At 34.9% G+C, this 12,359-nt stretch overlaps 1 protein-coding gene and 1 long non-coding RNA gene across 9 annotated transcripts in view; one reads left to right on the forward strand and one right to left on the reverse strand.

The window, feature by feature from the left end:
- Positions 1 to 12,359, reverse strand: part of LOC112821565 (uncharacterized) — a 490,026-nt gene that overhangs the window by 435,398 nt on the left and 42,269 nt on the right. The window lies entirely within an intron of this gene.
- PNPT1 (polyribonucleotide nucleotidyltransferase 1) overlaps positions 1 to 12,359 on the forward strand; it is a 46,659-nt gene that overhangs the window by 8,462 nt on the left and 25,838 nt on the right. For all 3 annotated transcript variants that reach the window (XM_025868802.2, XM_025868803.2, XM_073897691.1), the window contains exons 5-13: positions 601 to 650; positions 1,662 to 1,725; positions 1,808 to 1,855; positions 2,785 to 2,898; positions 8,025 to 8,211; positions 9,298 to 9,349; positions 9,716 to 9,773; positions 11,432 to 11,528; positions 11,982 to 12,084. In XM_025868802.2, coding sequence (XP_025724587.1) covers positions 601 to 650; positions 1,662 to 1,725; positions 1,808 to 1,855; positions 2,785 to 2,898; positions 8,025 to 8,211; positions 9,298 to 9,349; positions 9,716 to 9,773; positions 11,432 to 11,528; positions 11,982 to 12,084 — 773 coding nt within the window. The remainder of the gene's footprint in view (positions 1 to 600; positions 651 to 1,661; positions 1,726 to 1,807; positions 1,856 to 2,784; positions 2,899 to 8,024; positions 8,212 to 9,297; positions 9,350 to 9,715; positions 9,774 to 11,431; positions 11,529 to 11,981; positions 12,085 to 12,359) is intronic.

Below are 12,359 nucleotides of genomic sequence, written 5' to 3' on the forward strand. Positions count from 1 at the left end.
AGGCATTCAGTAAATATATGTCGATGAAATGAATGAATCTCTATTGAGCATATAAATTCTGTGGCTCGTGCCTCTACTATGTTCAATTTACCCCTAGTATTTTTCATTTTCATATTCAGCATAGTAATTCCTGAAAGCATTATATTCATCAACTACTGAAATATACCTGTAATCTTTCAAATCTTTGACATCCTTAAATATTGTGGGATCATTTGAGTTTACAGCTCTTCTATACAGAAATTGTTAGTGTATATTTATATGCATTTTTCAGACACAGAATACCAAGGAAAGATTTTCTTTTGGTCTGCTGCTCGCCTTAAGTCTCTTTGCTCTGTTTATATATGTAACTGATGCCTATGGAACCAAAATGAAAATTTGCTCCCCAATATTATACTTGTGTGTTCCTGCCCTGCTACTTTTTGTTATTAGGGCATGGTATATATTAATTGAAGCATTGACATTTATCTATGACCCTTTCAGTAGATCAGTCCAAGGGAATTTCTTTTTAACATATTGAACAGCTAGCTATAGGGGAAAAGGGCAAGCTGTAAAGCGACTTTTGTCAGTACTATTTAGTGTCTTTTCTTTTTCTCTTGGCAGATCGTTCAATTAGACCTCTCTTTCCAGCTGGCTACTTTTATGATACACAGGTAGATTCTGCTTTAGGTTTATTTGTTTCCAGATCAATCAAAAATTACTTAATGAATTTCTATAATACTACTTAGACTAAACATTAGAAGACAAAATAAGACTTTTGGTAATGCTGCATTTTACATTAAGCTTTTTAAAAAACAATAATTTTACAAAATATTTATTCAATGTCAATTTGAGTTGATACCTGAATTATGAGTAGGAGTTAGCCAGCCTAGGAGTGTGGGGGAAGCATTCTGAGCAGATGGAATGGGAAGCACAAAAGCCCACAGGCAGGAAACAAACTGGTGAGTTTTAAAGTTTAGAGTGATTAAGGAAGGTGCGGACAGACCCTACTGGGACCTTTTAAGTCATATTAGTGTCAGAGGCTAGGACAATTGATACAACTAGTCTTTATTACCTATTTTATTGGGCCTCTAAACTTCTACTTTATTTTAATATTTTGTGAATATCATTCTCTTTCAGAATGACCCATATGCTTTCATGAACTTGTATTTATTTCACAAAAATAAATATGCCTTGCAAATACGCCTTTGCAAGTATGTCACTGCCTCAAGTAGTTCTTTTTTTAATAAGTTGTTTTCTTAAGTACATGACATAGACATATTATTGCACTATAAAGGAATTTATCAGTTCATTTTGTATATGCTTATAAACAGAAAACAATATTTTTATGTACTAGAAATAGCTAACGTTTACTGAATATTTTCAACATGCTCAGTATTGTAAATGCTTTACAAATAATATTTCCTATAATTTTCAGAAAACCTATTAAGAAAATGCTATCATTTTTTCCTTTTAAAGGTGAGAAACTTTTGAGGCTTAAGTAATTTGCCATAGTCAAGCATGTAGTTAAATGATAGCCAGAAATAAGGGGTTTGACTACAAAGCTCATGCTTTTAACCACATAGTGCTCCTTTATTTTAGCCCAGGATGTTAAACAAAATGATAATCCTCCTAAATCAAATAGATTTTTTTTTAAGTGCTCTGAATTTTTTCCCTTGTACCAGGTACTTTGTAATCTGTTAGCAGTAGATGGTGTTAATGAACCTGATGTTTTAGCAATTAATGGTGGTAAGTATAAAAATCGAGATTAAAATTATCACTATCTTTTTAAAGGAATGAACTCTTTTTACTTCAGTTCTTTTTTTTTCAGCTTCTGTAGCTCTCTCATTATCAGATATTCCTTGGAATGGACCTATTGGTAAGTTAGGATTTGAAAATAAGAAACATTATGTTTTTTTCTTGAAATACTAGTGAGCATGCAATAGCAAGAGCATAGACTTACTAGCTCTGATTTATCATCTCGTAGGGAGTTAAATTAGATGACATTCTAAGAGTCCTTTTAGCTCCTTGAGATATTTTCATCCTTGCCTTAGGTTTTGTTTTTGATATCAGTATGTTATGGTGTTAGAGACTTTATGTTCCTAGATACTTTGACTTCTTAGTTGTCTCTCTGTTTAAGGACTTTTGGTGTGTTGGGCTGGGGGGGGCAGAATAGGAAATTGTTAGAGTACATAGTCTTTCAGAATAAAACAAATATGTTTATAACTTAAAACTCTTACAGGTTGTAATCATGCAATATAAAAATGATTCATCGAGTAAATAATTTTTGAATATCCTAAATGTCAGGTACTAAGCTAAGAACTGAAGGAAGAAAGGCAGTCTAGGAATAGTTCTTGCTTTCAGTGTAAGTAGGAGAAACAAATAATTATTTATAAACAGTATTATAAAGGTATAGTAAAAATGCTAAAAAAAAATGATAGAGGAGGTTGGGTTTAGTCTTTTGAAGTCAGGTTGTCAAGGACAGCTTCTCAGAGTACTCAACATTAAAGCTGAACCTTAGTAGGATCAAATGGTAAGCATTTGCCTTGGAAAAAGTATAGTCTAGGAAAAGAGCACGAGCATAATTATAGAGGTATGGAAAAAAAATAATGTATTTAAGCAACACAGAGTGCTCCAGTGAGACTATTAGGGTGGGGTAGGATGTTCTGTGGGCCTTAAATACCATGGTAGAAATACGGATTTTATTGTAGTCACAATGGAAGATAGGGATTGAAGCTATCACTGGAATAGTGTCTTAAAAACTGAGACTTTTTATTACACAACTGCCCATATTTTGATATATTTTAGGGGCAGTGCGAATAGGAATGATTGATGGAGAGTGTGTTGTTAACCCAACACGGAAAGAAATGTCTTCTAGTACTTTAAATTTGGTGGTTGCTGGAGCACCTAAAAGTCAAATTGGTAAGTAGTTTAAGTGTAGTACATTTTTTTCTGGATTTTACTTATAAATTCTGGCTTCTTAAAAATGCATTTATATTCTTGTGTATGTGTGTCTTGTCACTTAGCCATAAAGATTTTTGTTCTGTTTTATTGCTGCCCTATTTTGGTGGTGCTCTTGCTTCATATCAAACAATACCTAAATTATAGAATGTGATACAACTTTGGGATGCTTGGGTAGCACAGTCGGTTAAGCATCTGCCTTCAGCTCAGGTCATGATATCAGGGTCCTGGGATTAAGCCCTGCATGGGCTCCTTGCTCAGTGGGGAACCTGCTTCTCCCTCTGCCTACTCTCCCCCTGCTTGTGCACCCTCTGACAAATAAATAAAATCTTAAAAAAAAAAACTGATATAACTTTAACTGAAATATAAAAAAATCTTTATTTACCAAGACAGATCTGGTAATTATTTTTAGACTAATAAGCTAATCTAAAAATCGAATTTCTAAATCTGGTAATAAATTGTTTTATTAGTTTAAATATGTTAATTTAGCTAATTCATCATTCAGAGCCTGTTTAATGTCCTTTGAGAAAAAGGTGACCTATTTCTGGTAGGTAGAAAACTAATAAAGAAGAAATGCACTGACCATAGGTCATCCTCACTCCTCGTAACAAAAATGTCATAATTGCATCAATGAAAATTGGCCCAGTTCTCTTGAAGGAGAATTGGCTTTGACAGTCAGAATGACCTGTGTTTGAAATCCAGCAGCTATCACACAGTTAACTGTGTAACCTTGGACAAATTAATTAAGGTCCCATAAGTTTATTCTACTGTGTGATATTTGATGTCTGGGACTTTTTGACATGGGATCTTCTGATGTGGGAATATTTTGATAAAATATAAACTATTAAGCTTTTAGTACTTTTGTGTCCAATTAATGTGTGAAACACATTTCCAGCTTCTTTTGAAATACTGATCAGTAATGGAAATAGAATAAGGTACTATATGGTAGATAAAACACATAAGAGTTGTACGTTATCTACATATTAGTTAGGGATTGTGTTGCTAAAGTAACAAGGGAGTCCAGGACAGTTATAGTGGCTCCATGATATCTTTTTTTTTTTTTTTTGGTAAAGATATTATTTATTAGTACACACGAGCGTGCATGGGTCAGTGGGGGGAGGGGCAGAGGGAATCTCAAGCAAGACTCCATGTTGAGTATGGAGCCCGTCCCAGGGCTCGATCTCATGACCCTGAGATCATGACTTGAGCTAAAATCATGAGTTGGGCGCTTAACCAACAGCCACCTAGGCGCCCCTGGCTCCATGATGCCTTAAGAAATCTAGATTCCTTCCAGTTTTCTGCTCTGCTATCCTCAAGGTGTGGCCTTCATCTTTATGCTTATGAACTTGCTTTTGGAGTTCTGGGGCCAACTTATCTGATTTATAGACAAGAGGAAGAAAAAGGAGGGGAATAACAAAAAGGTGTATGCCAGCCGAGTAAGTCACCCTCCCTTTCAAGGAGGTTTCCTAGAGCCCCCACATAGCAATTTTCTCTTTCACTTATATCACACCAGGCAGAACTATAACACATGATAGCATTCTTGACTACAGGGGAAGCAAGGAAATGGATTGTTGGATTCTAGCTCCTGAAGGTGAGATTCTTACTGTGGGAAACTATCACAATGTAGAGAGAACATTCCAAAGATTTGGGGAAGCCATGAATAACAAATGACCCCTACATATTTGAGCATCCCAGAAAGGGCCTTGAGCAGAGTATTGGTTTACTGTCTCAAGTTTACTTGGTCTGCATCTGAAATTTTTTTTGAAGTTACAGTGTTCATTACTTTCACTTAGTAAATTGATTTGGCTACTTTATAGAGTTTTTGTGAAGATTAGAGTCAGGGTTTGTAAAGTGCCAAGCATAATACCTAGTACCTAGTAGGCAGACTGTTAATACCTGCTGTTATCATTAAAACACAGAAATAAACTTGCTTCTGAATGGCCATAAGTATATAGCCTCTACCTGCCTTAGACTTTGAACCCCTCTAATTTTATGGAGATCTTGGAGGAATAAACTGAGGATCTTTGTTGCATCTGTGGCATGCTGTAAAAACCCCAAAGGCAACTTCTAGCTGGCTCTTCTTACTTCTTGCTCTCTAGTTGGACAAAATAGACTCTAGAGACTGCATAAAGCTTCAGAAGGTTGTTCTGAGTAACTAGAAGGAGGCTGAGAATGATTCAGAAGCAACCTCTAAGGAGACTGGTTTCAGAAATTACCAGCCTCCATTTTAGGTCTTTTGCATCACTGTTTCCATGAAGATATTCAGCTACTTCTCTGCTTTCATAACAGTGCACCAAATATAAATTTGACTTCATGTCCATTGTCAAAGTTAATATTGGGCCCAAGTCCAATACCATCATCATGGAACTTCTGGAATACAAAAATACAAAAAAGTAATTGCTGCCATTCCATTATTAAAATATTTAGTAATCCAGATCTTTAAAGTATGACCTTAAAGGGCAAGAATAATTTCTTTGTGCTGTTGGCTGCTAGATGACTTCAGCAGCCATCATTCTGCACATTCTGCTTGTTTTCAACTGGTATATTTAATATCACTCATCTTTCTATGTATGCTAGGATAGAATTTAGGAAAAAGTATATCAGTAACAATTTTTTTTTAAAAGATTTTATTTATTTATTTGACAGAGACACAGTGAGAGAGGGAACACAAGCAGGGGGAGTGGGAAAGGGAGAAGCAGGCTTCCCACGGAGCAGGGAGCCTGATGCGGGGCTCGATCCCAGGGCTCTGGGATCATGACCTGAGCCGAAGGCAGATGCTCAACGACTGAGCCACCCAGGCGCCCCTATCAGTAACAATTTTTAAGAAGAAATTTTTATCTAGAACTCATAGTTTTCAGCTAATCTTAAAAATCTTTAATCTTCATGCGCCTGGGTGGCTCAGTTGATTAAGCAACTGCCTTAGGCTCAGGTCATGATCCCGGAGTCCCAGGATCGAGTCCCACATCGGGCTCCCTGCTCAGCGGGGAGCCTGCTTCTCCCTCTGACCCTCGCCCCTCTCATGCTGTTTCTCTCTCTCTCTCAAATAAATAAGTAAATAAAATCTTTAAAAAAAACTTTAGTCTTCAACTACTGAAAGGTTAACAGAAATCATTTAGACAACCTTTTTTTGTGTAAATTTTTAGTCTACATGGCAGTGTTGTCCAGTAGAACTCTGCAATGAAGTAAATGTTTTATATCTGAATATGTGGCTACTGTGTACTTGAAATATGGCTAGAATAGCTAAGGAACTGAATTTTTAATTTTACACAATTTTAATTAAATGCAAATAACCATATGGAGCTAGTAATTGCCAAATTGGACAGTACAAATCTATAGACACAAAACCATAAGGAATTTTCTTATATTTTTAAAAATTAATTGAAGTTTAATGAAAACAAAGTCTGAGGAATATTAATTTTCCTTACCATATTATTCCTTTCATATTCTCTTTTAAATCTACTTATTGAGGTATAATTTACGTATGTCAAATGCATTTTTAAAAATCTCCAGTTCAGTTTAATTCTGCAAAAAGTGAGAGAGGACGTCATGGGAATACTGATGAGAATAATAATATAAGTATAATCTCAGTATCGTGTCAGAAAAGCTGCGTTATGCCTCAAGTGAAGTATTGAAACCTTACCTTGCCTTACCCTCCCCCATTTGTAATATAATCATTTTAATATATTCCTCTGCATTTAGAACCACAACAGGCCATGTTATAATTTTTGCTTTTGCTTCAGCCATCAAACATAATTTAGAGAACTCAAGAGGAGAAGGAAAGTATATTGTATTTACACACATTTTTGCTTAACAGTACTTTTCCTTCCTGATATTCCATGGTTTCTTTTTTTATTGTTTCTGTTTAGATAACTTCCTTTAGCAATTCTTTTAGGGTAGGTCTGCTAGTGACAAATTTTCTTAATACTCCATCTAAGAGTCTCACTTCATTCCTAAATATGCATTCCTTCTTTCCTTTATTCCCTAAATATTTTCACTGGGTATAGGATTTTGGGTTGACAGTTCTTTTCTTTCAGCACCTAAAAAATATTATGCCACTCCCTTCCAACCTGCATGGTTTCCAATAATAAATCTGTTATTTTAATTGCTTTTCCCATATGGATGAGGTTGTGTTTTTCTCTGGCTGGTTTCAAGGTTTTTTTTGTCTTCGGTTTTCAGAAGTTTAGTTAGGATATGTATTTCTTTGGGTTACCCTATATAGGGTTTACTCAGCTTCTTGAATCTGTACGTTTATGTCTGCCAAATTTGGGGAGTTTTCAGCTATTATTTTTCTAGTACTTTTCAGCCTACCATCTTTATCCTCTCTTTCTGGAACTCAGATGACACAAATGTTAGATCTTTTGTTTTAGTTTCACAGGTCGGCTTCAATTGGCTGTTGGAATTCCAACATACAATACAAAGCACATAAGGAGATTTTTTTCATTCTATATTATACCTAGAAGCTTTGCAAGTGATGATTTAGATAATAATAAATCTTAGTGACAACATGATGTGGTTAATATTAAATATGATAGTTACCTATGCATTACATGATCTTTGGCTGTACAAATTGAGAAGGGCCAGAAATGACATGAGTAGGCAGCAATCTAACGGCCTGGCAAGAAACCAAAGCCAAACCTGAATAGCAGATTTTACTGGATACCATGCTAGAAGTGCTACTTGGAGCTTCCCTGCTTTACACAGGAGTTTTACTATCATAAAACCATAAAAGATTTTGCAAAAGATTTCCCTCCACCTGTGCAAGCATTAGACAATGTGACAATGACAGAATTAAGTAGGAGTTCACATCAAATCATTGTTAAACAGAAAACATTTATTGGATTCCTATTATGCTGATATTTTTAAATTTCATTTTAAATACATATTAAAAATAAATGCAGCTGTATGCTTTAAAGGTGGAATTTTATAGTATTTGAATTATATCTCAAAACTTATTTAATAAGTATGCATGGTAGATTTACCATTAATAAGCAAAACTGATCTGTAGTATTTATGTCGTGTCAAGGTGCTTAAAAATGCTATACTGGTAAAAGATTCAATGGCAATCTTTTTTTTTTTCCCCTCTTTAGTGATGATGGAAGCCTCTGCGGAGAACATTTTACAACAGGACTTTTGCCATGCTATTAAAGTGGGGGTAAAATATACCCAACAAATAATTCAGGGCATCCAGCAGTTGGTAAAAGAAATTGGTGTTACCAAGAGGACACCTCAGAAGTTATTTACCCCTTCACCAGAGATTGTGGAACACACTCATAAGTAAGAATATCTGTACAAAAGAAAATTTGAAGTTACCAGATTTAATTTCCTCTCAGAAAAAAACTTCCCATGGAAGCATAGTCCATGCATTACTTCCTATATGGCACTTTTCTATTTTAAAATTGAGGGCCATAAATACCAATCTAATGCTTTAAAAAGGATAAACCCAGTTCCCACTTCAAGGGCCTAAGTTTGAATCTCAAATGAAAGGGGGAAGGAGTTTATTGGTTAAGATTCAGATAATCTGCATATCTCTCTGTGTCAAGGAAAAAAGAACAAATCATAAGATATTTGAATATCTAAGGAAACTGTTGAGGTTCTTGGAAAGAAATCAAGTATAACCACCTCTATATGCCCAGTGCTTAAAATAGTGCCAGCACATAAGCAGGCACTCAGTAAGTATGAATGAAATTACCAGAAAAGTATTTCATTTTATTTCAAATAAATTGAAAAAGTTAATATTTCCCTTAGTATCAGTCTTGCAGCCATCAGAGACTAAAGAGATGTAAACTATCCCCAACAAAACAGTTGCCTGCAATAACCACCGAAGTGGATAGACTAGAAAAAAGCAAGAAGTTAAAGAGTGGGGAGAGAAAGTTTGTGTGTAAGAAAAATCTAAGGTGAAATAAATTGAACAATTAAGAAGAGAGGGCAGGGCGCCTAGGTGGCTCAGTCGTTAAGCGTCTGCCTTCGGCTCAGGTCACGGTCCCAGGGTCCTGGGATTGAGCCCCACATCAGGCTCCCTGCTCGGCGGGAAGCCTGCTTCTCCCTCTCCCCCTGCTTATGTTCCTGCTCTCACTGTGTCTCTCTCTGTCAAATAAATAAAATCTTAAAAAAAAAAAGAGAGAGGGCATAGTACCATGTGTGAGTAATTTCCCTGACAGATGGAGAGAAAGAAATTTGGTATACTGTATTATAAATAGTAAACAGATTAGCTGTGTTAACAATAAACACATTTTTAAAATTCTTTATGAAATGCTTATTATTAAATATTTTAGCTTACTATTAAATATTGCAATTTTATAATAGTATTGTTATACTATTAATAAGATTGTTATGCTGACATTTATTTTGTGCTTAAAATAGACTCGCCATGGGAAGACTCTATGCAGTTTTTACCGATTATGAACATGATAAAGTAGGTATACCTGAATTTTGTCTTATATAATTGTTCTGGCAATTCTTTTTTGTCATAATTCACATAATCTTATTTATGAATTTTTATTAAAAATCTCTAAACAGAAAGCTAAAGAGAAGCCTAGTTATTTGCTTCTCCATTCTCCTTGATTAATGCAAGTTTTAGGGTAGTGTGTAAATATATTTGAATGAATTAAACAGGTAATATTTCTTGTAAATCATTATCTAGCTCTGATCTTTTAAAGAATATTACCAGTAGAGAAATCTGAGTACTATTACAATGTGTTATTTGTATAATAATGTAAAAATAGAAATGTTAAATATGGCCATGGATACTGAACCTCACCTCAGCTCACCTCTCTTTTAGATTTCCAGAGATGAAGCTGTTAACAAGATAAGATTAGATACAGAGGAACAACTAAAAGGTAAACTTTGCTTTTTTAATTTAAATAAATATTTAAAGGGAAAAATGGATTTTTTTAAATTTCAGTTGTAAGACCTTAGAGAATCAGTTATTTTCCTTGTTCCTTAGTTTTATCTTTGGTAAACTCGCAATAATGATGCATCCCAAGGTTACTGTTAAATTAACTTCTGTGAGGGATGCCAGGGTGGCTCAGTCAGTTAAGCATCTGCCTTCAGCTCAGGTCATGATCTCAGGGTCCTGGGATCGAGCTCTGAATCAAGCTCCCTGCTCAGCGGGGCGCCTGCTTCTCCCTCTCCCTCTGCCTGCTGCTCCCCCTGCTTGTGCTCTCTCTCTCTGTTAAATAAATAAATAAAATCTTTAAAAAAAAAAATTAACTTCTGTGAGGGGCACCTGTGTGGCTCAGTCGGTTAAGTATCCGACTTTTGATTTTAGCTCAAGTCATGATCTCAGAATCATAAGGTCAAGCTCCACGTGGGGCTCAGTGCCAAGTCTGCTTGAGATTCTCTCCCTCTGCCCCCCACCCCCTTGCTCATACACATGCATGTTCTTTATCTCTCTCTCTCTAAAATAAATAAATAAATAAAATCTTTAACTTCTGTGAATGTAGTCAGCACTGCACCTGGGAGTAGGCACCAGTAAATGTTGAATGTGAAATAGTCCCAATCTTTTCTGGATCAAGTTCTTATACTCTGTGATGGAAAACTTTGTATCATGTCATTTGAAAATCTGAAAAATAACTCTTTAAAATTCTTGAGTTCTTAATCTGTGAAACTGTAATACTGATAATATCTGGTTTATGGTGAGTAAATAGGTAAGTCATCTGAATTTGTGCCTGCCACATACCAAGTATTCAAAAAATGTTAACTGATGCTGTTAATATGCGGAATTGTAAAATTTAGATTTTAGAGAATTTAGCTCTCTAGAAATTATATTTAATTAAACAAATGCTTAAGAGAACAGTACTTAAGACTTGGCATGAATCAGTTGATAAAGTAGCTTAACATTTAAAAACATAAGCCTAGGCAGGCAGACAGACATGTATTCAGATCACAGCTGTATCTGTCAACTGCCTGTGTGATCTCAGGCAATTTACTTTGTTAAGCCTGTATTTTCTTCTTTAGAATGGTGGTAAGAATAGAATATACCTCATGAGTTGTTACAAAGATTAAAGGCACTTAAAAAAACATGTATAGTACATGGGTCCTGAAAGAATTTGATAAATGTTAACTAAAAAGGCAGCCAGTAGGGATTTGTAACGTATAAAGCAAATTATTTCTCTATTTGCAGACTAAGAGAAAAGTTCCTAAGGTAAAATGTTGAAGGTGATTACTCTTAATCTTAAAAGTGTCACTTAGACCTTTTCATAAAATGGCTGGATTTCTTAGTAACATAATACAATAGAAAGCTAATTACAAAGCACTGTTGTTCTGGTAGAAAGCAAATTAAGTTCTCAATAACAATATGTTTGAGGTATAATAATACTTGTGTCTCTCCTACTTGAGAATATTTGATTTATCTACTTTGTTTGCTTGAGGACTAAATAGTTCAGTATCAACTCCCTTGGTTTACTCCCATAGTTAACTGATTTGATACAATGAATTGAAGAGAAATCTTATCTTCCAAAAAGAGAAAACTTTTGGTTTGTCTTTCTTTCTATAGAAAAATTTCCAGAGGCTGATGCATATGAAATAATAGAATCCTTCAATGTTGTTGCAAAGGAGGTTTTTAGAAGTATTATTTTGAATGAATACAAAAGGTAAATATGCCCTTTTTTGATGGAATTGAAGTATGTGCCTCTGTAAGTTGTGTTGAAAGTGACAACTTGCACAAAGCAAGGAACTGGTTTTTTTTTTCAAGTGAACATTAAAGAATTATGATATTTCATAAATGGGTGTTTAAGAGTGTGTGGATGTGTCTGACTGTTTCTCTATGGGACTTATGTGGAGAGCAGTGCTTCACAACCCTGAATACACGTCAGAATTGCCTGTAGAACTTCTTTAACAGTACAAGTGTATGGGTCACAACTTGAGATTCTGATTCAGTGGGATTTAGGGTGGGGATCGGGTACCTGTATTATTTTTAAAGTTCTTAAAGTTCCACAGGTGATATGATACACAATTGGGATTGAGAAGTTCCTGGTAGGAATAAGAGATAATAGGTGATATTTCTGATTTTGAACGCTGCTTTACATATTTCTTTATTACTATAGGTGCGATGGTCGAGATTTGACTTCACTTAGGAATATAAATTGTGAGGTAGATATGTTTAAAACTCTTCATGGATCAGCATTATTTCAGAGGGGACAAACACAGGTAATACATGTAAAATGCTGTAATTATTTGCTGATTCTGGGTTGCTTAATTAGATCTAATAGAAGTACATTATGTAGACACTATAGATTTTTATCATATGGAATTTGTTAATACCTGATTTTTTAAAAATATTTTTAACAGCTTTTTTGAGGTATAATTGCCATCCAAGAAACTACACATATTTACAGTGTATGTTTAATAGATTTTCACGTGTATACAACTGGGGTAATGAACATACCGATCACCCCCAAAAGTTTCCTCCTGCCTCTCTATAA

The sequence above is a fragment of the Callorhinus ursinus genome, unplaced genomic scaffold (genome assembly GCF_003265705.2).
Source record: "Callorhinus ursinus isolate GAN/ISIS: 27379988/994484 unplaced genomic scaffold, GSC_fseal_2.0 scaffold10, whole genome shotgun sequence".
NCBI lineage: Eukaryota > Metazoa > Chordata > Mammalia > Carnivora > Otariidae > Callorhinus > Callorhinus ursinus.